Below are 27,867 nucleotides of genomic sequence, written 5' to 3'. Positions count from 1 at the left end.
AACAGAAATGCAAAATATACAGCCAAGTTGTATCTCTGTAGAGCAATTTTATTTGATGTTATGGGCCATGGAGACTTTATTTTAATTTGTGGATGGCTGAATTATATTGATTGTATTCATTTTCCAGCCCATTGCACTTGATGCTGATGATAATACAGTATATCTGGAGTCATAAGAGACTTCTATCAGATTTCTATTAAATGAGTTGATCATCTTAATGTTATTTCACTTTTCTAGTAAAAATAACAAAAGTTGCATATGAACTAAAGTGTGAGATTAAAGGCTCGCATACCCCATGTTCAGCAGCTGAGAGTGCTCTTGCCGTTAATCTCAGATTTCCCAGTGTTTATCACTTTAATAATTTAACAGGTAAATTTATTGCTTTAATTCCCCACACCGTGGCACATGGCAAAAGATATCAGGGCAATAGATTGTCTTTATATGCCATCTGAAGTATGCTTCTGGGGGAGCTTGCTGCCAGACTGTTATATTGTGACTAATATCTCTATGTTATGTCTAGGAAAAAAAACAAAGCCGAGTGTGTGTACGCGAGTCTGTCCCTTGTGTGCACGTGAACATGGCGACACCGATCTGGGATATCTTTCTGGTACGCTGCTGGGTAGATATGATTACACTCAGATAAGTACCATGCCTACAGAGGACACCAAACAATACTCACTACGTTTCACACCCCCCCTCCTCCTCTACCTCTTGCTAACAGAAATGGTGAGCTTGTAGCTCTGTAGCTCTCCAGCTGAGAGATAAGCACTTCACTATATTCTCAATCTGGCATCTAATGCACTGAGGCCGATGTCAGGGCTTGTCTAAAGCTTTAAGGAATCCTCCACAGATGACTTATCGTGGCAGAGTGAGAGGTAAATGACTTTGTGTAAAGCACTGCCAGAAGTCTCTGCTTGGATATTTACTCCTAACATAAATTAGCTTCAAATCGATATATACATTTTTAACTAATTGCATAATTTGAAACATTTTGAGTGAGCTATTATTATTAAGTCCAGCTCTATCCTTCATGTATCTATTGTAAGAGCATACTGCTGGAGTTTCAGCCTTTAATTGTAAAGAAACAGCAGCTTTACCTTTCACCGTTATCTGCGCCACAGCCTCTATCACCCCGAGGGTTGACATGGCCACACAGGTGTAGTTGGCCGACTGCCGGACGTCTGTGAGCTCCAAGACGTTCCGTCCAATGGGCATGTCGTCCTCTGGCGTAAGGTCCTCTGCACCCAGCATCCACTTGACGTACGGCATGGGAGAGCCCACTGCCACACATGTGATATTGACACTGCCGCCTGGCATGATCTCATTGTCTGTTGGTGGAATGGAGAATCGCGGTGGCACCCGGCGTACTGTAAAAGACAAAACGTGGTGTGAAAACCCAGTAGGAAATGGAAGAACTGAATACAATTATAGAAAAAAAAATTCTGGATTCTCCTCAAATGTTGCCAAAACAAAACAGACTGATCGTTTAACATTTAGACATAATATAATAAGAGTTTTAGCATAATGTTAAATATTTAATTGCAGCATAAAACTGAAATATGTATCTAGATAGATCATTTATGATTGTTTGATGAAGGTTAAGAAAACACATTTAAACACATTTGATCCAAGACTTCGAGATTTCAATGGTGAATGAACAACACGAGCGCCATGCACAAAATACTGTCTCACCATCGGTACAGATATACAGAACTACACAAAGTGCTGGAGAGTCGACAGCACTCCACAGTTGTATACGAAGAAACAACTTTTAGGCTGCGTACTTCCAGCAGATGTGAGAGAATGTGCCTCATCACAATTCTCACATCACACAAGCATAGATGATGGTCCCAAGAGGTCGCACACGCATCGAAGGAGTATGATGTTTCTCAGGCTCAGTCCACAGTAAAAACTAGGGCTGTCAAATGTTATGCATTTCATACATTTTGGATCAACTTCAGAGTGATAACACAATCACCCTTAACATGTTTCCCTGTCCTGTCTTTACTTTTAAAAGTGATTTTTAGACTTTATAACTCTGCCAGACAGCTCAGAGGATGAAAGTAAAGTTATGCATACTTTCTTTATGCTGGTGAATTCAATGACGAATGAGAGGGTCTTATCACAAGAGGACCAATTATGCTGACGCTTAAAGCATTAACGTGTCCCTCGCTACACTAAGTTCTATGATTTGTACAAATCAGTCCAAGCCTGTGGGTGAATCAAAATCAAGAACATTAACTGATGCTAATTTAACAGGATTGCAGGCCTCAGTACAGTTTCAGATAAAGTGCTGAGTGAGCTTATTCAGAGAAACAGTTCTGAAATGTAACTTTACCTTTACCTAAAAACATGTCAAGGATCTCAGACTGTTCTCAAACACTGTAGCTATACTTATGAAAAGTAATGCACTTTAATGGATATATAGCCCACACAATCAATTTGTTTGTAATCAACGTAATCGTGAACCAGGAAGTATAAAGAAGTTACGGCCAACCCAAAATAAGTATTTTTTGTCACATAACTTCCATACTTAAGTTACGACACTTCCGGAGTTATTTTAACCCAAACCATGATCTTTTCATAAACCTAACTAAATAGTTTTGTTTCCTAAACCTAACTAAATAGTTTTGTTTCCTAAACCTAACCAAGTCGATCTTTTCCTGTGCTATTATGTATGTGGTACACTTTTTTCATGTAATTTCTAAATGTAATCAAGTGATTTTATTTTGAATAATCATAATTATCTAGAATAATTTTGATATTAATCTAGATTTATAAAAAAACATATCATTTGACAGCTCTAGTGGATACATATTACCCCGCCCCCCAAAAAATATTCTCAAAAAATAAAAGGCTAAAACTTCAAAGAAAAGGTTAGACTTTCAAGTTAACTTAAATATATAACATTCATAATGCACATGGACGGCTTCAAGGCCTTTTGGAGGGGAGCAAGAGTCCGTCATGCATACAAGAACAATACGTGACTTTGTGAGGCAACCATGTAAGGGAGTCAGGGGGGGGAAGAGGGCTGCAAGGGTAAAATAAGTAGTAACGGGGTCAGAAGGAAGACGTGGTAGCACACAGTGTAATGGGAGGGTTAGTCTGGTAGTGTTACATTGTTGCAAATGTGGCTAGCACAAGCTCCTGGGAGAACTAAGAAACACTTTGAGAAGAAAAGGGTAAATGAATGGACAGAACACAAAAAGATAATATAGTATTCCTATAACTAAATGGGTTAGGTATAAGGGAAACACACAGGGTATTGTTATAAAACATTAAGGGAGGGATTGAAATTTAAAGTATAGTCAGTGTTACTGCTCATGGTATAGGAAATAGATTACTGTTAGCTTGGGTTAGATTACTTATTCAATTCTTTAGTGAACCTTGAAGAAAGCTTTTAAGGAAAATGTCACTTTTAAACGTTTGAATACTTGTATTTATTGCCCGTTAATTGACCCTGCTTTGTAAACAGCCTCTATAGTAGCTCCCATGACTAGTTCCCATAAACTAGTTATTTGTGCAGGTATATTTGACTGCAACATAGGCACGCGCTTCCTGCTGCCTGCCACTAATTCACAAAGCCCATTCTGTTGAGCAGGCTGCCGCTCTCCAGAGAGGAAATCTAGGGGAACTGCTTGCATTATTAAATACAACGTTTCTCTCACTCAATATTTAATTAATATCCAATTGGATCACGCTCCCCACAGACATAATATTATCCTGCTCATTTGAATATCATTACATTTGTCAAGTCTCGTGGATAACGCTCTAAATACATCATTCTTTCATGACTTCCTGCGCAGAAGCATCCTCGTCAGAGGAAGAGTATAATCTCTGGGGGGCAAGGTTGCTTTTATAGCTTTGGCGCTTGACTTTAGTGCCCATTACAACAAAGGATGGATTTTGCTTTAACATATTTTTATCTCTGAAACTTCAATTGGGGAGAGCACCACAGGGAAAATGTGAGTGTAGTGATGCTTAAATGGCTCTGTGGAGAGAAAGATTCAGTGCTCATATGGCGCAGCTCTGCATCTATGTACTGTAGAAGAGCAGCTCTTAGTTCCAGGGGCCCATAGAAATCAAGGACATTGTTCTTGCTGGTGTTGTGTGTCACATTACTTTTTTATATATAATTTATTTTATTAATAAAATTGTACTAATTTTATCCCATTGACCTGCTGTGTTAGTCATCAGGGAAACCAAGCAGGAACACTGACAGGGTAAGGGTTGGGGTACAGAACGGGGTAAGGGGATGGCTAGCTCAAGCATTAAAAGGTGACCATGCAAATAGACCCTCAGACAGATGCAAATATCGTCCCTACCACCCCACCTCAAAGATGCAAACATGCACCACCTGTTGGACAGTCACTCAAGGGCATTCTCAATGGGAACATGAACATTGAATGAGCGACAAAGATAAAAATGATATCAATAGAAGTAAAAAAAAAAAAAAAATTGAGAAAAATGTTGTTTTTCATTTTTTTGTGGCAAACAAATGTTTCTGTTTTGTGTTGTGTTCAAAAAGTAAAAACACACCAACCTTCTCGCAGCTCTGAGGATGTAAGGATTTGATGCAGAACAAAATGAAATAAGGAAAGGAGAAAAACAAGGGAAACACAGAGAGTAAAAAGGCCATGTTTTAGGTGTTCAAATGCTACTTAAACAATTCGAAGGACCTTCTGTCTCCAAGGTGCAGGGAGCCCCTTGTATCTCCCTGGCACCCAGATTACAACGTCTGAGCTCAAACATGTTGAATAGAAAGAAAGTTTACTTAAAATACAAATTCTGCCCAAGCCATGTGGTTAGCTTATAATGACAATTAAAAAATATATATATATTTTACTTTATTATATATTGTGTATAATATTACTTGGGAACTGGATGGTGGTTAGGTGATTACAAAAGCTAACCAGAAGACTGAAGAGCATTGTAAAATATATTTGAAAATTACAAAAAAAAGAATGGAAAAAAATCTGCTACACATATATGTATTTATAAAAAATTTAATTAAATCAATACTTGACAATACCGGAATAGTAACAGTGGGTTTTGTAAATAAAAGCAGATTAATCCTTGACTGCTGTGTGCAAGTAAAAGTGAGAAGCAGTTACAATAGTCGCACCAAATATTGTGACTTTAGAAGCGAAGTGGAAAAAGGTTACTAAAAGCAAGCCACTGCTGCTACTCCACCTATACTTTTTTGTATTTAATAAAATCATGAAGCTATATATTTCTAGCACTGTGCAGCAGCCAAAAAGTACGACTGTTTTACAAGCTTATTTGAGATATGGAGTAGGATAATGAAATACCCTGTATTTTTAAACTATTATTATAGCAGTTTTAGCTAAATTGCATTACCATTAAAACTTAAATTTAAAACTAAGATTAAAGGTGTCCTTCCAATGTTGATCAATAGGGAGAAAAAAGGCCAGAGAGGATCTGTTCACTGCTGGGGAAAGAGTTGGGACTGATGGAGGAGGGCCGTCCACCCTTTACCACCTCCGACAGTCAGGTTTGAAAGGCAATTAGTAGATAAACACAGCAAGCAGTCTAGTCATTGGTGTTAGACTCAGGATTATCAACAGAGAGGACCAGAGACAAATAACCGAGCAGATACTGTAGGTTCAAATCAGTGCAGGTAAGTCAAGTGCAAAAAAAAAAGAACCAAAACATCCAAAACATAGCATACTTACAATGACCTCAGAGGATATGGCCCTCTGCAGACTTTTATTTGCTGATTTAAAGGTTCCTCATGAATTTTAAAGAGAAAGTTAATATAATGTTTGATAGAAAGCATGCCAGTGATGTCAGCACGTGTTTCCTACCTCTGACATATAGATTTGCTGGGGCAGAGTAGCGGGTTCCATCGTTGTTGGTCGCCACACATTCATACTTCCCCTGGTCCGACTCTTCACTCTGCTCTATCTGGAGGGCTCCTGGTTGGGAATAGCAAACGGGGTAGTGGCATATGTTTGGTTAAAATGATGTTGTTCATCATCAAGTTCACAAGCAGAAAATAAAGAAAAAAGTTGTTTGACCTCAAGGAGGCCAAGCTCAGCCCCCTTCATTTCTAGCTTTGTCCTTTCAAGCCTCAGTAGTCGGACAGTTTGAGGAAAGTTGTAATTAAACAACAAATAAACTACGTTCTTGCATCTGTTACTATAAACTCTATTTTAAAGTTTATCCCCCATCATTATCACAGCCTGATCCACTGGCTGAGGACTGTGTTACCATACTATACGTGAGGGATAGCTGCACATGGTAATCATGCAAGGCATTGCAATACAAATATACTGTTCCTCTTAACAGGGCTAAAGTAACAACAAGGGAAAGGAAAATAACACATTGTCAACCAAATCCAAAAGAAAAGAAAAGAAAAACACCTACATTTCCTTCTATCTGTAATACATTTACCTTGTTGATGACTTCTTTAGAGAAAAAGCCTGATTATTTATACGGCTATAGGGTCTAAAAAGACCCTTATCCTAGCGCCAATGTAAAAAAAGAGTCATAATTTCATTTTGAAGAATAGGGGCAAGCCCTTCAATATACAACATGTCACTGGACTGGTCAATATGGGGATGAGTGATACTGCTTCAGGGAAACATGGATCAAACGAAAAAAGGTTTACAGTATAAGAAAGCAGCATAACAAGGGGAGGACAATTGAAAGAAAGAAATTTAGGTATGAATTTTAGCATATTCAATCACAAATCGAGTGTCTTTTCACCTAACTGAATAATTTGGGACTTCATCTATGTGAAGTAACTTTCAAAAAAGGCAGCCCATACAAAAAATTGAAAAATGCTGCTCATATATGTGGAAAAATGTTAATTGAAGTATTATATAAGGCAGAACCAACATATAACCCTCTGTAACAAAAGTTTTGACATGCAAATCTTGGCAAGAAATGTATGTCGGCACAACTTACAACCTTCTGACAACCCTTAGCTGAAAAATAAAATGCATTTGTATTAGAAGACAAAATTCAAAATATCGACCTGAGCCGACAAGAAGGTAACCAACCACTGCTTTAGCTTGTGAAAGCTACAAAAGACACCCATAAAAATCCACCAATGGGATCAGCAGTGTGGTGTCACATGACCCAGGGAAAAACGGCTTTATGCATCAACAACTCTCCAGCTTCATCTCACACTGCAAAAATGAGCCAATCGGGTCCTCGCCGGACTCTACTGTTTGCCTTCCCCAAACCCTGAAGAAAAAAAGTCAAAAAGTAAAATAGTCTCCAAACCCAAGAAAAGTAAGAAAAATAGGTGAAAGAGAAAAAAAGCACCGTAGAAACTTTATCAAAAAAGTGGTTGTTTGGGCTTTTTTGTAGAGGTACAGGAGAGGAAAGCAAATAGAAGAAATGGAAAAAAAAATAGTTTGCAAAGATAGAAAGAATTCTTTGGGAGAAAAAAGCAGAGGAGAGGCAATGTTGTCTTCAGCATGCCTGCGTGATTCCACAGCATCTGTGCATATTTTTAGTGCTGAACAAGAACAGCTAAGGGGGAAAAATGCTTGGTTGTTTTAGTTGGACAAAAAGAGGGACACATGATTCGCTATGGCCAAAAAGAAAACAAAAATGAACGGGAAAAAAATATAGTTTAAAAAAATAATTGTCATTGGATATGCTTATTTGAGCCAGGGCAAGCATATCACAACTGAGCTAAAGAGGCTCTTGAAACCAGAATACAAAGGAGTAAAATAAAGCATAGACAAAGAAAAAATGGTATAATTTAGTCAACGAAAACAGGACAAATAAGAAGGAAGGTCCATATGAACGTAATGGGTTTGGGTCTTGGTAAACAGGACAAAAATGGAGGTGATTCGAGTGAATGGATGGGTTGACAGCAAGAATGAATTTGTATTATTTTCATTCTGTGAACGTCAGTTCAGCACTCTTACCTCTTATTGGTGTACCACCTGGGTGGATAATATGAATGCAAATAAGATTAGAAAGAAGAAGCATTAGTACGAGTAGATAGAGGCTGGGGGCTTTGGAAGAAGAATCAAATTAGATTTAACAGGGTACGTAAATAAAGGTACTAGAGGAAAGAGAAGAGAGAGAGAGAAAGAATTGTTCTGTACTCTATTGGCAAAGAAAGACAGGATTCATCATAGAAAAACCATAGGTCAGAGAGAAGAACTTGTACATTCATGTACCACGGGGAGGTGCCATTTTGGAAGTGGCAATAGCTTCTGAAGACCATCTACTGAAGGGAAAGACTTTGAGGACTTTGTGTATGAGATTGAGAGCAGATAAACAACTTGAGATCCCTTTGCTTCACCTAAACTAAGCAGCTGGTCACCTCCCTAAAACTCTTGAAATTTCCAAAGCTACAGTACTGTGCTGGTGTTAAAGGATAAGTGAGTAAGTGGTGGGTCAGTGAGTGAGTAACAAACATGTGAGGACAGGTCATTATATGACAATGCTAAGCTTAGGTTTGGTGATTCTAATCTTCAGATAAAGGTGTCACTATAGATAGCAGTGGTAGGACACTTGAACACCGTGAGGTGAGGGAACAGTATGTGTGCCTCTAGTAGTAGCCCTGACACTGAACTATCTGTTAGTAAAATGCATGCCATGCATTTTAATAGTTGTTGGAAACATGGAAATTAGTGGGGGGAGTGATGTGTGCTTTAGAGCTAAGCACTTACCAAAGGATTCTGTAGATTTAAAAATATAGAGAGAAGAAAGACAGCATAAGAATAGGATTATATTCTTTATGTGAGTTTAGTTAACAGAGGTTTCGTTAATGCGTTATCAACTCTACGTGAATCAAAGTTAGGAATAAGGGTTAATTCTACACAGTTCTGTTGAAAAACAAAGTCAGCAAGGAAGTTAACAAGACGGTTTAACAAAAGGACAGCTGTGAAATCTGTGAAGACAGGTGGTCAGACATACAAGACTTAAAATTTACAAGTAGTTGTGTTACTGATGTGTTGCCTTTAGCTGGCACATAAAGCTGCAAGCTATGATTTTTTTTTTTTTTTTTCTTAAGAAAATATAATAATCTTCCTGTATTGAGATATTGAAATCAAACTGGGGATATTCAGGCGAATGGGAATATTAGGGTCATGTCACAGGCAAATAAAAAACAAAGCTGACATTAAAGCAGGGGCTGTAAATTCAAAGAATCAAGGGGTAAGGGGGAAAAGCTTTGTGAAGTTTTACGCACTACTGTGGCTGATTAGTGTTCCTTAAACCTAAAGAAAGTTGTTATGCAAAGCAAATATTTATTCAGAGGACGTTTTAAGGATCCCTCTTTCAGAAGTACAATTTCAACAAATGCACAAGGGCGATGATTAATTTGCTTTCCTGCATGTTTTCCTATTTTAAAATAAGATTCTGAATGAAGCCGAATGTTGAATATTAATTGTTTTAAAAAAAAAAAAAAAAAAAAGGTATAAGAAATGGAGAGAATGGATCCAAAGAAATACTGCACCATTGCAGTGGAAAGGAAATCAACACAAAACCGCAAAATAAGTCATTGTAAAAAGTCACAGCAGTGAGCAATGAGGGCAGAAGTTAGGGCAGAAGCCAGCAAACACAGAGGGGGAACAATCCCAACAGCCCATGACAACACTGGAAGACAAAGGGAGACGCACATACAGACAGCACACGTACAGAGAGTAGAGGACAGGAAGTAGTAGAAACAATGCCATTACCTACAAAATTAAAAGCCAAATGAGAAGTTAAATTATGGGAGGAAGAAGAAGATGAAAGAACAGAGGAGACAACAGGGGGAGCAGATCAGATAGAGGATAACAAGATAGAAGACTCCCTGTTTTGTAATTAAGTTTTCAACAGAGGGAACCGACCTGATCTGAGCTGCTTAATGCGTCCGTTGTTGTTGGTGGTGTTGACAGGGAGGAAGTCTTTAAACCAGGAGATGTCTGGGTCAGGGTTGCCGCTGGCGGCACAGAGCATGGTGGCAGTGCGTGTTCGCTCCACCACTTTCAACTGTGGGCCCATGTCTATGGTGGGGAAACCAGGGGGCAGCTGGTCCTCTGGAAACAGATGAGAGACATTGTAGCAGAGGTCAGATTCAGAAAGTCAGCGGTTCTCCTCAAACCACGTGCAGAGCTAATGAGGAGGGAGAGCCAGTGGAAATTACAGTCATAAGGCAGCAGAGCAACAGAATTAATGTATCTACAATTTTTGGTCATATGTAGAGGGGAGTGTGTAGAAGCAAAGAGACAGTAGAGGAGCAAAATACAAACAATAATTATTTTTAAAGCAGTGCCATTTAACTGTTTTCCCTACCCATATGGTATTGACAAGGACACAAAATGAACAAAAAGTGAAAATGGACAACGGCACAGATTAGGCATTTCCAGGTAATTAAAGGAGTAGTTCAAGAGTATTTGGGGAAATAAACATATTCACTTTCTTGCCGATAGGTAGATGGGAAGATAGAATAAGGGGCTGTTAAAATGCTGCGGTTTTTGTGCCCTCAAATCCATTGTTGTTCCCAAGCGTTCCCAAGCGCCTATTTTTCAGGGAGTGATGGCTGCGCTTCAAGATAAAAACAGTTAAAGTTTCTCGTCATGTGACAAGGAACAACCAATCACAGACGGCAGATGTCTTTTGTTTCTTTCGTAAAATCATTTTAGTGCAGGGCTACCCAGAGCTTTACAATCTGTCCCACGGACTCTTTTACTTGCTTCACCCTTTCCATCCAAGAACGTTACAACATTCGGAAGAAAGGTGAGCTAGATTGACACAGACTACTGTGAAAGGTTGATGGTGCTGGAAATCCATTTATCATTGTTTTAAGTTTAGTTTAGTTAGTGAGGCTTACTGCTAAATTAATGCAACTTCATCATCATCGTTATCACAGCACGCAAATCTTGGTTGCTTAGTAACGGCAGACGCATCAGGACCGCAGCCTCCCAAGCACCTTGAATACAAGGATGAAAGCGCACGGCTGGCGTTTTCAACGTTTTTAGATGTTACATGTGAATGGTCCCTAAGAAACCACTCTTATCTGTCCATTAAATATGAAGCTACAGCTAGAAGTCACCTAAACAGAATATTCCCAAATGTTTCTTTTCATGACGGAAAAGAAAAAAACATAGCTACACTGACTAAACATGCTTTCAGATGAGGTGGAGCTTTGAAGTTCTTTGATGATGGCAGGTGTCTTTGCTGTGTTGAATAAGCCGCCTTGTCCCTGCCTGTGTCTCAAGTTACCGACTGAACAAAGGCGGGCTACATCTTACCGCCGTTTGAGATGCGAGAGAAGATAACTCCCATTGCTCCTTGCTTTAAACATGTTCTTTTAGCAAAACAAAGTAAACCAAAGCCTAGAGCAGCTTTGTCTGAAGTTCACGGCTCTGAGCAGGAAGTGTTTTCGGCTTGCAGCAAGTGTTGATCTTTGAGAGGGCGCCGAGTGGAATTTTTCCATACACCACGAGATATCTATATGCAAAAAATGTCTGCAGAGTTAGTGTAAATCTGCAAAACAAGACCTGCTTATTCTAAATGCCAATGAGGTTTATGTGCACCTTTTAAGTTTTCCTTTCCCTGCTGTGATATGGCTAATTAGTGTCTTCCTGCTGCTCTCGTAAACTGCACCTTTTTTGGAAACACTTTCTTCATTAAATTTTCATGAGGAGACATCAGTCTGGAAACAGCTTTGAGATGCCATAGCCTGCACACAGCCAAGCGACAATCATGGCTGCCTTCCAACAATGCTTTTGGGTATCTGGCACGAGAAACCACCTCGATGGATAAATCTTCTCAGAAATAGACTGCATTACAAATGAGTGACTTCAGACTGAACTGGGAAACTTTGCCATGTAACTCTGTGTCCCTGCCTGAACTGACGTGTTTTGACAGTGATGGAAGGGTTTTTGTTTGTTGCATGTTATAAATCAGCCAATCACAAAGCAGCATTCTCTTGGTTTAATGAATTCCAATCCTATATAATACATACTTTCAACACTTTCTTGGCAGTTGTGCACTGTTAGTTATACTGGGCATCTTGGCCCATGCATCCTTATACAGTTTATCACTGTAAGTCCTTGACATGGTGTGCATTATATATATCTATATGTCATCTTTATCCCTTTCAGCATCCATTAAGGTAATGAGAGCTGCCCCGGATTTACTCTTATTAAAAGTTTGTGGGTGTCTGGCACTGTGTTTGCTTGTTGCTTGTGCAAAATTGATGCGCAGCTCATTAAAAGAATAACCACTTAACCACTCAATTCACCTCAGTCACACAGTGGCCATATTTAGATAACATCATAGTTAAAGTAGGAAAGTTAAGCCGGAGGGCAGAAGCAATTCTAGTATAAAACATTAAGAAATTTCCCAAATGTCCTGTTTTTCTTGCAAATGTGTTGTTTTTGTTGCCGTTCATATCTGCTTCACGGCCATTAACTGTGATTGCACGGTTATGGATGGCGTATTCTATTAATTTTAGGTGTTAATGTGCTAGGCTTCAAGAACTCTATTAGCTCTAGTGTGTTAGTGTGTTTTGTTGTCTTTACAATCACATACATTTAAAGAGTGCTGGGATATTCTCACATACAATATTTCAAATTAAGTGACACTATGCATTCTCCAAAAGGAACACACTGCAGGATAGAGGTGGGGGGAAAAAGTCGATACAGCCGCTATTCTATCTCTGAGAGGTTGTAGCAGGCTCAGTCTTAAAGCTAGAGTGAAGATACTATGAAACTAGAAAACCGAAAGAATCGATTGGTACCAACCATGTCACGTTAGCCCGTTGGGAAGAACGTTAAATAACGCTCCATATTTACGCTAAATTTTGGTGAGAAAAAACTGGCATGGCCATTTTCAAAGGGGTACCTTGACCTCTAACCTCAAGATATGTGAATGAATGAACAGCGTAAAAACTGTGTCTTATTAAATAAAACAGATTTTGACAAACTGCATAACTTGCAGTTGAAAAAAGGTAATAAATCACAATATATCACAATATATCTTGTTGCAATAAGATTGTATCGTGACTTAAGTTTCATGATAATATGGTATGGTGGGGCCTCTGGTGATTCCCACCCCTACTGCATGAAGACCATGCATCACGTTAACAACTGTCAAGGAATGAGGGAATATCCTAATCTGAAAAAAACAACAACTTCACATTCAAAGGTGCTCATTCAAATGGAGAAAGACACGGAGGAGGGAGAAAGGAATTAATTGTACAAGGTATCTCCTGTCCAAGCTCCCTTCAGCCTGTTTCAAGGTCGAACAGACAATTAGTCGATTCTACAGTGAGTCAAAAGTATACCTGATCAAACACAATAGCCAGAAGCAAACCTAGGAGCATGGATGCGTGTTGAATATAGTAATTGGATATGACAATCCATGCGAACTAAAAAGCAACTCCTGTGAAATTGCAATGTATTCTAAAACAAAGTGCTCAAGAGATCATAATTTAGCTGTCCTTTAAGAAGTCAGGATTGTTCTCATGCTGCAGTACGCAATGTCCCTGGTTATTCAGCTCTGAGGAGAAGAGAAGAGGGTGTGGGACAACATTCAATTTAAATTGTAAATGGTGTTGCCTATGTCAACACGATAGCTTTTCAAAATCAGGATTGTGTAAAATGTTATGACAGTACAACCATAGTATTTCTGTCTGATTTACACTACAAGATTAACTACAATGTGGCTCACTGAAATTGTGAAAACAAATAAAAACGAGGCTGGGTCAAGCGTACAAAGGGCACTTTCTCCAAACCCCATCTTCCCTGTCCTATAGAATTACATGATGCTAGCCCGTAACTCCAGCGCAGGCAGCTGATATGACTCCAGGCAGTGCATTTAAAATTAATGATCTGTTACAAAGGTTTCTGGCCTTTTGAATGCATTCTTGCTCAGCCCAGAAATGTATTTTACAGCTGCTTTGTGCACTCGCGCTCATCTCGGATGGCCACAAAGTCATGACATCAACCGTGAGGTATCTCAAAACTTTTCTTTGCATAAGACTTGGGATTGAGATACAAAGAAAAAGATTAATAAACACGATCAATTTGACGTTCTCGAGCTCCTTGCAACTCTCAGCTATACCCTCATTTACTTCACAAAGAGAATTACCATTGTGATAATAAATAAAGGGAGGGAAATTGAACACATTTGCAAGCTTGTGCTGTGATTAACAACTCACGTCAGCAGAGCTGCAGCAGCATTTCCCTTACAAGGCGAAGGAGACCGAAATGAAATCAGATTAATCACTATGTAATTTGAGCCACGGCCTGTTTGTTGTACGGTTTTGGAGAAGTTGGCTATTGACAATGTGTTAAAAGCAAAGAATGAAATAATTAATCAACCAGGGGCCAAGCAGCTAGTAGTTTTTTCCCATGTGCTATGTTTGCAGTTCCGCTAATAGTCAAGAGGTTGGTTTTCGACTTGCGGTTACATAAATTATCAGCAAGGAGCTACTTCATTAGCCCTTTAGGAGCCCTGAGCTGCAACCTGATAGGAGTGGAAATTGGACAAATTTGATTTGCTTGTGGCGCATTTGTTTTTGAATGTGTGTTTTGGGGCTAATATACTATATGCTGCGTGACCTGAACACACAGCCCCGAGCTACTCTGTACAATACATGAAAGTCAAAGCTGAAAGGTGAAAACAGAAAAAAAAAAGATTTTCCCTGCTTCCTTATTCTACCTCGCTGAGAACTGCAATCTCAAGGACAGCCTAAGACAAGGGCAGTTCCTGCTTTATAGACCCATACTGTATATTCAACAATGGATCTACACACTAAATGAGATGGAAGGGAGAGAAATGCTGAAGTCACCTTCTAAAGAAGTGCTGAGCACTGGTGCTTGATATAAAAAGACTCCCAATGACAATTTGCACACATTAGCCACTGCCAGGCTATCAGGCCATATGAGTGTGCGCTGCCAAGTATGGGAGGAGTATAAAAAGGACATTGGCTCAAAAAGTACCTCAGTGAGCAGATTTCCGCTGAAGACATAAGGCCACTGGACATAAACTCAACCCATTAGCAGATTATATCTATTGATCACTCATACAAAATATGAGCACAAGTGGAATCACATGAAAACACTGGCCATTTTGGTTTCTGAAATGTTGCCTGAGTGCAGCGTAAAGTCAGCACAATTTGCCGTCATACTGCAGTCGCTGCCAATAAACACACACAATCACCCTCTGTTCAAAGTAAACTTCTCACCTGCTGTGGCGTAATGGCTTGAGTGACAAACTCAAGTAATATCCCTCCTTGTTTAGGCTCTAATTAAATAAGCCTAATTGGGTCTCAACAGATAAAGGTACCATTCAAACGTGATCCGTTACTGTTTGCATCTTTGCTCAGTTAGTGCGACAGCAAGCCACTTGTGTTGTTTGTATTTGCAGTCTGGGGTGATGTTTACAAGCTGTTACAGGACTAATGCAGTTACTGTACATCTATGGAGTGGAATTCATTAAAACGATAGTGGAGCTAGACAATAAAACTAAGGCCAAGATGTCTGCTTGCATTTGATATCTGCTCAGATGTTGACAGCTGTGGGAAGCTGGCTCCATAAAACCTAATTAAAAGCATGCTTCTCTGCTGCATAGCATCTACAATGTACCTTTTTCTTTAGTGATTGATAGACTGTACACAGAGCGCAGGCTTTGAATGAAGCAATTACACTGTGAGTATATGGTGCCAGATATTGGTAGTCTGCTAATATTGCATGTGATTCAGCTCGTAGGTTTACAGCTTTAAGTGGTTTGACATTTAAATAGTGGTTTACGATGTCAAAATGCAATGCTTTTTCATTCGTCATTGTGCAGTAAAACTTAAACAATGAAATGTTAAGAAAACTGAGAGTAAATCTGATCCTTTAGTCTAATTAAGTGAGATGTGTTTTATGTCAATGAAATCACATTTGGCTCCAAAATTATAGAATATGTGCTAAGGAATTTGAGAGGAAAATAAACCTTTGTTGCGTCAGATTTTCCAAGTTAAGCCATAAAAACATAAACCTTTCCGGTCACATTCTGGCTTTAGTTTCCGTGGTTGCTGCACACGAATTGGATTCGGTCCGACCCTTTTCTTCCCAAGCGGAACAAGACTTTTCACCCCGTGGTTGAGGTTATTCTTCAGGGAAAATCCCTGCAGGCCATAATAAGATATATTTGTTGGACGTATTTGAGTGGATACAATCTCCTCAAAGAGGCTGTCACAGGTCACTTGCCAGGGCAGCGTGGTGGAGAAGAGTGTGTGTCAAGACGTATTGTTGTTTGAGGATCCCTCCTCGCCCAGAGATGCTGGATTATGGAAGTGTGGGAATTTGGGCCAGATGTCTTCAAGTATGACACTCTTACATTTTACACTCCTTTTTTTCTCTCCCCTAAAGATTATCCTTGCCCAGTTTAGGAATCAATCTGATTCTCGCCACCCCTCCCCAGATAAGATTTCAGCCAGAACAAAAAGGACGAGCCACAAAACATTACCCATGGAGTGTGACAGCGCTGCTTATTTTTCTCAGCAGCCTGAGCCAAAGACATTTTTTTCCCCCCACCACAGCATAGCATATAATTTGAAGTTGAGGGACAGTGATTAAAGCTCTTTCCACGCTCAAAAATCCAAAAGAAGTGAGAAAGGAGATAGGAGAATTTAGCAGGGTTAGGGTGCTAATCATGTTAATCATACAGCACTCTTGCGGCTCACAAGGACATCATTTGGAATTGGCTTGTTTCATGGCTTGCTAATGCATTAGCTGACCTAGATTGAATTAAGACTTGGTGTTTTATAAACTAGTAAAAGGTAATTAATAAAGAAAATAATTGTATGCACCATTAAAGGTTAAGGAAAGACTTGTAGAAGTGCAGACATTTGGTATTTATGGCATGACCTTTTTTATTTTCAAAATGAGTTTGTTGATTCGGAACACATTAACATGGCAACATTGTCCATTATAATTGTTTACAGTTCTCTAAAAATGTGTTGCAAGCCTAGTTAATACAGCCGTTCAGAGACGACCTGAATCCTCTTCAACAAAATGTTCTGTTCGGCTCCTGTTCAACTGACGTATTTAATTATTTTTTTTTCTGCTTTGGCATGGGCGAGGGGACTGTTAATTATGCTTTTGTTTTCACACAAACAAAATTACTCAACCAAACGTAAGAGCTCTTGATTAACAAAGGCAGACAGCAATTCCATTTTGTGCCAATTCTATGACGGCATCTGTTCTATTTTCCTCGTTCCCTCTCTTTTAATGTTTCACCACTTTCACCCACGTTGTTGTTGATTTCCTCGCTCTACTTACGAGGTACACTTAAGGCTGTGGTAAAAAGGTGTACTTTTACAATCTAATGATTGACAGGTTCTAAATCTGAGCCCACCCTTTGCTTTATCAGCTACCTGCAGCCCGGTTCAACTATCCCAAACTCGGACTCAGACAGAGTTGCTTTACTCTACACTCCATCCATCATTCTGACTATAAACTTTTGCACAGGTGGAATTTGTCCCCACACCACTTTTAGACCATGGAACAAGAGCTTGTGTCCCTTATTTCCTCTTCCCAATGAAAAAAACAGAGACATTTGATTGCATTGATGTAATTTACTTGTTCTAGTAAATATTCTTTCTACTCTTACCTTAGTTTCTACGTGTGATACTGCTTTAAACAGGACAGTAAAGCAGTTAAACAGCCAGTGTATGCAGACCTAGACCTGCATTAGATGTAACACTTTTTGATAATGACTATTGTGCACTAGGGTTGGGCGGCGTGCACTCCCCCTCCAACCCTATTGCACACATGCCTGGACATTGTTGCCAGCATATGGATGTCTTAGCACTGCCTCGGGTAGAATACTTGGAATAGTTACGATACAAATGAAAGAAACGACCCTAAAGCATCATTAATGAATGGCTGGTATATCCATTCATTCAAAGGGCAACAAGTCAGACAAGCATTCAGAGTATAAAAGCACATGTGCATCATTGCTGAGCAAAAAGAAGAAATGACGAATTGAGAATTTCCCCTAAATGCCCTCACAGAATCCAAAGCCCATATTTATCTCATTGATACATCCCAGGGCTGTTTGGCACATATGTTGTCCAGTCTAAATACGATTAGGATTTCCCCCTAGAGCTTCCTTTGAGCCAGAATCCCCAAATAAGCCTCCTGGCACCTGCACTAGGTATTGCTTAAGTAATCCAATAATGGAAAACAAAATGCTCAGCACTTCGGTCTAATAATGCCCGTACTGCTGTGTGGTGGGGGACAATTCCGAAATTCATCTTCCTGAGTTGTTTTTTAAGGGTTCACAGGCTAGTGAACTCCGAGGTAACCTTCAAATTGTTTCAAAACATGCCGTGCACTTGGACTGATGTGTTTTTTATTATTGCGCTGACTGGAAAAAGACTCCCAAGGAGCTCAAATGTGTGAGCATGTCCCAATTATATGCCCGGGGCCACAGCTCTTTATGTTGCGAAAACCTTAGATGAACTGATATGAGAAAATGTTAAGTGGCAAGGCATGACTGCTTTCCAGTTTAAGTTTACAAATGCGTCTGTGCAGGACTTGCGGGTCAGAAGTAATCCCGTTGTATCTGGCAGAGTGCTGGAGAGTTCACGTTTGCTGTGAAAGCCCAGGATCCATTTATCTCGACCAAGGATACAAATGTATGTTTCAATCTTCATAACAACATTGATGGAGTGGGTAACTTTTAGGTGAAAAATAACACCTGTAACACAGTAGTTTACCGGTTAAATTCTACATGGTCTACACACACGAGAGCTTTCAGAACACTGGAACATTAGTGACATATTTTTGCAAATGTGCCCCAGTAGACTGTACTTTCTGCAGTGAAAAAATTAGGTTCTTCAGTGCAACAGAAATCAGCAGTAAAAGTGTAGCTGGGCTGATGAAAATATACTTTAGTTTAGTGCATTAGTTGATTCTACAGGTACGCTAATGAATATTACTGTTAATGTGCCAGAGTTGGCTCAAACAGCTAATTCCAATTCACTATAATAGTCTTAAGAGGGGCAGCCGCACTCCAACACAAAGTGGCATTAAGTCTCACTAGCTTGGTACCTCTAAAATGTACTTCAGTAATTTGCTGAACAAAATACAGTCTCTTTGAGAAAACCGCTAATGCCCGAGGGCAGACAACGAGGGACCATCTACTATCCACTAAAATTTTATTTTACCCTCGTTGCCTAAAGGAGCAAAGAAATAGGAATGTATTGTGAAATACTACCCGGTGTGTTCCTTCTCCTGCGATGATGAACGTCGGAACAAAATACAGGAGGAGGAAGGTGAAGGCACAGAAAGCCCTCGTAACCCGAGGTTCATGGCACCCTGTCTCGGTGAAAAATAGCATCGTCTCCCCCTTTGCCCCGCACTGATTGTTTCTTCCATAAATCCCCTTTGAGATTGTATAATTAATTGAATGCTGCTTATTTGTCATTAAAAACCCCTCACCTAATGCCTGAGATTATGAGGGAACCACTGTAGAGTCAATCTATTAATCACCAGGCCTTTTTTTCCCCTAGAAAAACCTTCACAGTTGAACAATTCGAGCCGTTCCTCATTCTGCATGACATTGGAGAACTAGTTGTAAAACTCTTAAGTCAACATACTGGTGTCATGGTACATAATTTCTTTTGAACACGTGAAAAACTGTATTGATCACATGTGAATGGGTAAATATTCTTGCTTTATGCAAATGTATGTATATATTTATTATTGGAAATCAATTAACAACACGAAACAATGACAGATATTGTCCAGAAACCCTCACAGGTACTGCATTTAGCATAAAAAGATATGCTCAGATCATAACATGGCAAACTGCAGCCCAACAGGCAACAACAGCTGTCAGTGTGTCAGTGTGCTGACTTGACTATGACTTGCCCAAAACTGCATGTGATTATCATAAAGTGGGCATGTCTGTAAAGCGGAGACTCGTGGGTACCCATAGAACCCATTTTCATTCACATATCGTGAGGTCAGAGGTCAAGGGAACCCTTTTAAAAATGTCCGTAGCGTCATTTACCCTCTTTCGCGACAAGCTAATGGATTCCTCAGGTTTTCTAGTTCCATATGATATCAGTATTTTCACTCTGGCTTTAAAACTGAGTAGAATTAGAGAAACACGATCCAGGTCAGAAATTCTTGGAGTTATCCTTTAAAATGAGCCCGCCTGGTGTTCCTCCAAGCCTGCTGTCCCCTATGGACATTTTTTTTCATGACCATCACTGCTGGGCCAGATTGGATCAACCAAGCAGAGGGCATGCAACAGAGATGTACGCCATTTCTGGCAAGGCGCCCCCCCCCAACTCTCCCTCGGCCCCACGTCATTCATAAACATGACGGATTAGCTGTGATATTCCTCCATTTACAACGTAAGCGAAGGGAGTCGGAGGAGGAGAATGAAAGCAGAGAGTGAGTGTTAGTGTCGGATGCCCCTTAGGGGTAGTGCTAAAATGGATGGGTAAAGAGGGAGATGAAAAGGAGAGATGAAGCAGGAAGGGCGGAGAGGGGGCCTTTCTCTACAGGCCTGGCTGGGCAAGCAGCAAGCCAGGCAGGAAGCCAGGCACAAAGCTCCATTTACGCTCAGATGCCCCCCCCCCCCCCCCCCCCCCACTCCACCTTCTTCTTGCTTTACAGACTGCACGTCAGCTCAGCCAGATGTACTGTTCTGAGTAAAGATCACCTAAGGAGAAGGTGCAGAGGGAGGAAGTGAGACCTTTTTCTGCCTACGATCATGTCTTTCTCCCACACTGCCATTGTCTTTTGAATTTAACTTCATCTGCCTCGATCCAGCAGTGGCTCATCTGAGACTTTAAAAAGATGCTCGATGTTAAAGACTCTCCCTCGAATCTGTCTTTGTCTGTCCCCCGCCTCCTTTGCCTTCTGTCCCTCTCCCGCCCTCTTCAGGATTTCACTTTGCATATTCCATTTGCTGGTTGTTACCTTGAGCAATGATTCCATTTACTTCCGAAAACAGTGCCCCATTTATTCAGTTGGGGAAAGAAAAAAAAAAAAAAAAGACTTCTGCTCTTGTCATCTTATCTGCCATCAGCATTTTTTCTGTTATTATTAGTAATATTCATAGGAGGAGGGAGCAAACTATTTGACAATGCTTTGAGGTATTTGCAAAACAAAGCTAAAATGGATGTTGCTCATTTTCTCTCCATGATCATCTTAGGAGGCCTCCTCATCTTTTTTTTCTACAGTAGCTTTTTCGTATCAGTCCATCAGCCCTCATTTGATCCTCTTGAGTGCATTAAACATTCACAAATAAAAAGGACGTGGCAGGGAATATATAAACAAGCACACATTACCTCTCCCTTAGAGACACCCCTGTCACTTTGAAGCATATACTGCCAGACATCTGTTCTGTTTTTATCTTTCAGGCCTATTCATTATGTATTCTCCCTCTTACCACCCACTTGGGATGACTATATGATTGCTTGATGTGTCAAAGTTTAATAAAGTATACAACATTTATCATGAAATATAATGTAGCTATTTAGGTTGATTTATTTGTTTTGTCTTTTCAGGAAGGAGCTGATAAAAGGCCAGAAGCTGGAAGCAGCGGGGACTCAAAAGAGAATCAGCAACCAGGTGAGTCCTCCGACCGGGCAGGAAAAAAAGACAGAAGGCAAAACTGTGAGATACTGAGTTGCTTCATTAACCTTCATGTAGTGTACATCAGAAGCAGACGGGTCCGTTTGATCAAACGGGCGTTTCTAATACTTTGGCTTTGATTGTCACGTGTCCAGATGAAACGATTATAGTGACCAAAATGATCACAGTTATCAGTGCTATTGCTGTGTCACAATGTGCTGAAAAAGTACTGATAGACACACGCTGAAATAATTTAACCAAGTTTTATGTTGAAAACAACATATAAAATTGGCAGCACTATGCACTAGCCAATACCTTATGTAAACATATAACTAAGACACACTTCAGACTACATCCACACTAATACTATGATCTGTATGGGTGTTTTTGCAGTAACACGCCTGTCGTACTGGAGAGCAGCATTTATGCTTTGTTCATTCACAGTTTGTTTGTGAACTTAAAAAGGAAAGTCCTCCTTTTATGTCCATTGCCCTGCTCAAAGCAGCAAACTGTGCCTTCAAACGTTCACTCCATTGGGCTGATAACGCCGCTGGACACTGGAATTGTCGCATATCGCTCCAATAATAGCTTGCCTCCTGCGCATGCAGGCAGCACTAGCATTATAAAATGCAGAATCTAACAGCACAACAGCTGCTGGCATAGACAACAAGGTTTACGACGTCTGCAATTTGTCATCCCTGTTGAAGTAACCACTGGTAGTTGCCGGTAATCACAGCTGATGTTTGTTTTCTTCTGGAAAAGTGTCACATGACAGGGGCATGACGAATCAGGGAAGGATACGTTGTGACTGATAAGACCCAATCAAAAAGCGAACGTAGGGGTCTGTGTCATTGTTTTCAATGGTCTTTGGTTGATGCTGGACGGTATCGTGAGTGAATCAAAGTGCGGTAATCAAACACAATTTTAATGATAATGATAATTTGAAATGGTAATACGAATTGTCGGGAATTTTGCCACGGTTTATCCTAAAACCGGTAACTGTTTCATTCCTAGTCATGTGGCATATCATTTGTTTATTTACAGAAATCTGTGTATGTTAAGGGAAAAAAAGGCTGTGACTGTTCATGTTAGTTTGGGGAGTTATGTATTACTTTACAAGCAAGAAAGCATCCCATCAGCTGTCAGAATGCCTCCACAACATCCTCTGAGCTTTAATCACTTTAAGCATTCTGTGCATGACCTGATATCTCTATGGGTCACAGCCCGGGACGGTTCCGACATGGTATCATCCGACTCAGACGAATACTCTGGGAGACTGGCAGTATAAATATCAGAGGAAACTGACTTCATACCATTTTCAATAATTGATATAGCTAAAAGCTTGCTACAGGAGAGGGGAGTATAGAGATTATTCATGCTTGCTGACATCCTGCAGAGAAGGACCTCTTGGCTCTCAAAGAGCCCTAATGGAAAACGGGGTTATATCAGGCCTTTTCAAGGTTTATCAGACGGGCATTCTCCCCAAATGTGAGTGTGGGAGACGATGGGTGCACAGTAGGCAGTGGGTGGTATTATTTTATTATGGAAATTACTATATTGAGGCCACATGTTTTGAGATTTGACAGCTGGGTTTAACGCTGATGAAACTTGCAGTGAGGTTTTGCCCCTCTTTCATGCAGCCATAAAACATCTAATTACACTGCACTCATCTTTGCTGTACTGAATGTAATAATGTATAGACAACTAATTACAGCCCCAAAATCAATTCTTGCCACTTTCTCAGTGCAAAGTTGTTTGGTTGTAATTAGCGAGCAGCCTTACACAGCTCGCAAAGTTTCTCAAGATCATTAGATGCATTAAGGATGACCCTGCAGTGCCCAATTAATCTAGTAGAAAATGACTTTAGAGTGCAGCTAAGATCAAAGCTGCTAACATTAGCACCCCTTGACTACCTGGCTCCGACTCACACACTCCTCGTTTTATGACCTTGTGTCCCTTCCAGTCCAGCAGACTATTTCTGTGTTATATTCTGCCATAAAGTGTATGATGTAATAGCACAAATTCAGATAGTTTATCAAACTAAAATAAGATTAAACAATTAGTCAAATGTCTAATCTTCTGATTGGCATAAATATGTATTTTTAGAGGATGTATTCGTAAAGTTAGAGATTTTAAACCTAGTTTTGCTCAACTCTGATTAGAACTAATCTTAGATAAAATTAATTATTTTTTGCTGCAACCCAGTCTTGTTTACCTTTACATACACAATAATGTATTTATCAAAGATTTTGATAAGCAAAGAAAACATTTTCAGGCATCTAACCTTTCTTTACCATATTGTGTTATTTACTGTTTGAGTGTGCTTCCACAAGATGCAAGAAAACAATTTGCATTTTTAAATCACTCATCACCTAATTGCGCTGCCAGTACTGTGAGGCCACTGTGGAGAATAGTGTCATCTACATGGGCCAGCACGAAAAAAACAAAACATTCCTCATTTGTCTGAATCAATAATTATTAATTCAGTAGTCTGTGTTTACGTCTCGTATTCAAACAAATACGGAGCCACAGCATGTGCAGAGTTATCTATCATGTTCAGTGTGCAGTCCAAGCGCCTTTTGTGGCTCCAGCAGATGTTCTCTCACACACTATGCAGACTGTAAAGTCTAACATCCATCTTGTTGGCAGCGGTTTTGCCTTAAATCATCTTGCATACTATACAGATACTGATTGGCTCCCACGATTAACCACGCAGTAAGATATAAGGGGGTGTGGGGGTTGTATTTTTTTTTTTTTCTTCCAAGAAGAGATCAATTTCCATGAGGACAGTCAGCTCCATCTTTTTAATTACAATAATGAATAACTTGTCATCATGTGCTCCATTTCTGTGACGTATGAGAGAGTGAAGTTGGGAATCGAGGGGAGAGGAGCATCAAATCAGTATTGGCCAAATCCCAAGCAATAAATCTGCCTGTGGATATTTTATGAAACATCAAATGGACATGAAGATAATTGATGGTGTGTGAAGTTGGTCGCATTCAGTCACTATTTGTCCCAGCATGCTGAGGTGAGAGAGAGAAAAAGCATGGTGGTTTCTGGGAAAAAATGTGCTATAAATAACAATAATTGACTACTCATTCCCATGAGAAACCTGCTAAAACACTACATAGTGACAAGGAAAATCATGTTTAAAAGCAGGTTTTTTCTGGCTCAAAATGAGGCGGAGGTGGTAGAATCCAGGATTTTACATGACTGTCTCCCCTCGAAGAACTTTTGTATATTTGAAAATTAAATTCATTAATCTGGTGCACTCTGAGAGCAAGATTAAGTGACTAAATCTATAAAAAGATCTTGTAAATAATGTTGTGCTCTAGCAGTGGTGGAATGTAACTACATACATTTAAGCTAGTATTGTTCTTAAGTACAATTTTTAGGTACTTGTACTTGAGTACTTCCATTTTATGAAACTTTATAGCCCACTTCTACTCCACTACATCTCAGCGGAAAATATTGTACTTTTAACTTCAATACATTTATTTGACAATATTAGTACTACTTTGCAGATTCAGATTCTTAATACAAAAAATATAAATCAACCAATAAACTTTGGTGTAATATTAAGTAGTATATAATTGTTAAGTATATAAATTAGTTAAAAGTAGTCCTGTATGTATGTAGGACTTTTAAGCCGACATACATACTGGATAAATCAGTATCAATTGTGCGTCACAGTGGACCAACCTAAAAATGCTGTTCCAAGTTTAAGATACCGTCGCTTTACATGTAACAAAAGAGTTAAAATCCTGGAGTGAGTCAGCATGTTTCCACAGCACCATTTTTGGAGGAGAAATGTATTTTTCTAACATCATTGAGCATTCCATGTGGCGGCGCAGGTCTCGCCATCTATAGAGCTCCCGCCAGTAAACCAGCGAATTGTATGGTAGCTGCCGGCCCCCTGCAGTAATTTCACAATGGTCACTTGCTTCATCCCCACTGCATCCCTTTTGCTCTGACAGTCCAAGACAGCTGACACGGCATTTATCTTGCTAAGCAATTTGAGCATGCAGACCGGCTTTTGTTCATCACTCACTCTGCGGCGCAAAAGCACACAGATTAAAAAACGATGCTTAGGAATTAGCATTAAGGTACATTTTAAATTATTATTATCTTAACAATATGGAATGGGTTTTTCGCTATGCAGGCAGGTCCGCGCGGTTAACCAGCATCTTATGGATATCAGTGAACCAGGCTTGGAATATAAATTAAGCAGCTTTTGGCGTCTTTTATTAAGCGTGGAGACTATTTTTTTCGTGACAATGACAAAGAGCCGAGTGCATACATTGTCTATGAATAATCACTGATCATGTAGCAGCCCTTTTCATTGTATGTGGAGAGATCCGTCTCCGCTACACAGGCTTTGACCGTGCCATCGCACCATTCCATACAAATGGAAATGATGCATTCTGTTTTTCCGTCACAGGAGAGCGGCTTCCCATTTTCCGCTCCCACTGTCAAGTTGTGCACAGCTGCATAAGTTTGCACGCTTGTGTGTTGGGGCACAGGAAATGGCTGTTGACAGCATAATGGGAGTGTGAGGATGCAATATAAATCCTTAATCATGCCTGAATCATGAACTGCAGCACTCAAATCCACACATCATTCTGCTGGAACTACTGCGTGCAGAGAGTCTAGACCCTGTGAGGTGTTTTTTGACTGCATTTTTTGTGCATTTATTTTGTTTGCTTATGGTTAAACGTGTACGGAAAAATTAAACCGCACTAATATTATCTAGTGACAGATATCGAGGCTTTGCACGAGTCCGCGCAAATATCTTACGGAGGCATATTCATAAATGAGAGCAAGTACCACTTCACTGAAATCATATTCCAGCTATGACACCCAAAATGTGCTGTTTCTTCATTCCTCAATCCCTTACCGTCATTCTCAATTACAAAGCAAATCAAGACGACCTTAATTCAAAGACACGACTCGCATATGAGTCGGGTCATCTCGTAGTTAATCAAAACAGAGGGCGCAAAAAAAAGTGCACGAAGGAAACCCGTAGCTCATGCCGTGGCCTAGCAGATTTGACTCGGAACATCATTACGTTTCAGGGTTCGCCTTTCATGCAAATCGCTTCCCTAAGCCTGGAAGTTCATTACTAATGGCACTTCCCATCAAGTTAGAGGCCCATCCGAATACTAATATCCCCTCAGTACTTTGGATTTGTCACCTCGAGTCCCCTTTCCTCATAGCATGGCAATTACAACAATGTGCTTTTCCTTCATGGAATTAGGCATCACCCCCTGTGGCGAGCATCCCACAACAGATGCTTTGCAAGTCGTTTCCACAGACCATTGGAGCCCAAATGAACTAAACAGTCACTTTATATGTATTAGGCCTGGTGTAGTAGCACTTCTCTGTGTGTGCTTATTTATTTATCTCTGCAATCCAGCATCACACACTTCTGTGCTAGTTTTCCCCACTAAAAGGAAAGGAGAAATCATTTATGCTGGTCATGGTGACAGATTGGACTTAAGAAAATGTACAGTTGCATTTTTCAAACTGCAGTTTATGTCATGTGGGATGATGAGTAGCAAACCAGCGGTGCTGCGTTTATTGTACTGTACAAAGTAGCTTTGGAAGGAGGGAGCTTTTTGGGTCTCCTAAATAATATATAATGCCTCCTTGAGGTAACTTTGTGTTACCCGTACAGTACGCTGCCCTCACAATGCAGCGTGTCAGCTTCCTCCTGGCTTCCTGAAAGTCATCCTTACGTTGGATCTTTGGATAAGGGAGGCAATCGGTTTATTATGGGTGTCTGCAACTTGAAGTTATAACCGTTGAAGTGTAAACTCAAATACTATGGCTAGTAGCTATCTTATTATAGTAATGCTTGATATCCTTGTCTGTGGCCAGCACTGTGGCATCATTTCCCTTTTGTTTGCATTTGATTTTCATCTTGCTTCTCTTCCTTTGTCTGTCAAGCTATGACTGCTATCACTGCTCATTGTAATTATTCAGCTCTTTTATTTATTATTTGCTGTTTAAAGGCATCGCTACCATTGTGCGTAACAATACATTTCCACTGTCAGACACTAGATGTCTAGCAAATGTAACTACTTGACTGTTTTGTCATAGCAAGAGGTGACAGAGGGTAGTGAGTTGAAGATATATTATATAGAAATCTTGCTTAATCATTCACAATGCCAATGTTTAGGGGTTTATTTGTATCCAAGGGAGGCAATGTGAGGACAGGGAGCACACCCTTTTTATTCGCAACAAAGCTGAGAAAGAAAAAGCTTTTCTTTTCTTTTTTTCTGGGTTCCGT

The 27,867-nt window shown here is 39.9% G+C and overlaps 1 protein-coding gene across 48 annotated transcripts in view; it reads right to left on the bottom strand.

The window, feature by feature from the left end:
- The window catches only part of LOC119481487 (receptor-type tyrosine-protein phosphatase delta-like), a 399,777-nt gene that overhangs the window by 43,666 nt on the left and 328,244 nt on the right, over positions 1-27,867 (bottom strand). For 23 of the 48 annotated variants that reach the window (XM_037758448.1, XM_037758464.1, XM_037758458.1 and 20 more), the window contains 6 exons: positions 9,828-10,016; positions 8,664-8,672; positions 7,911-7,928; positions 5,829-5,939; positions 4,544-4,555; positions 1,098-1,367 (listed from right to left, as the gene is read on the bottom strand). In XM_037758448.1, the coding sequence (XP_037614376.1) occupies positions 1,098-1,367; positions 4,544-4,555; positions 5,829-5,939; positions 7,911-7,928; positions 8,664-8,672; positions 9,828-10,016 (609 nt within the window). The remainder of the gene's footprint in view (positions 1-1,097; positions 1,368-4,543; positions 4,556-5,828; positions 5,940-7,910; positions 7,929-8,663; positions 8,673-9,827; positions 10,017-27,867) is intronic. The other 25 variants (XM_037758463.1, XM_037758465.1, XM_037758495.1 and 22 more) reach the window with 5 other exon arrangements.

This window comes from Sebastes umbrosus, chromosome 22 (assembly GCF_015220745.1).
Source record: "Sebastes umbrosus isolate fSebUmb1 chromosome 22, fSebUmb1.pri, whole genome shotgun sequence".
Taxonomy (NCBI): domain Eukaryota; kingdom Metazoa; phylum Chordata; class Actinopteri; order Perciformes; family Sebastidae; genus Sebastes; species Sebastes umbrosus.
The sequence above is the reverse complement of the archived record's forward strand: the minus strand, read 5'-3'. Positions and strand labels throughout refer to the sequence as shown.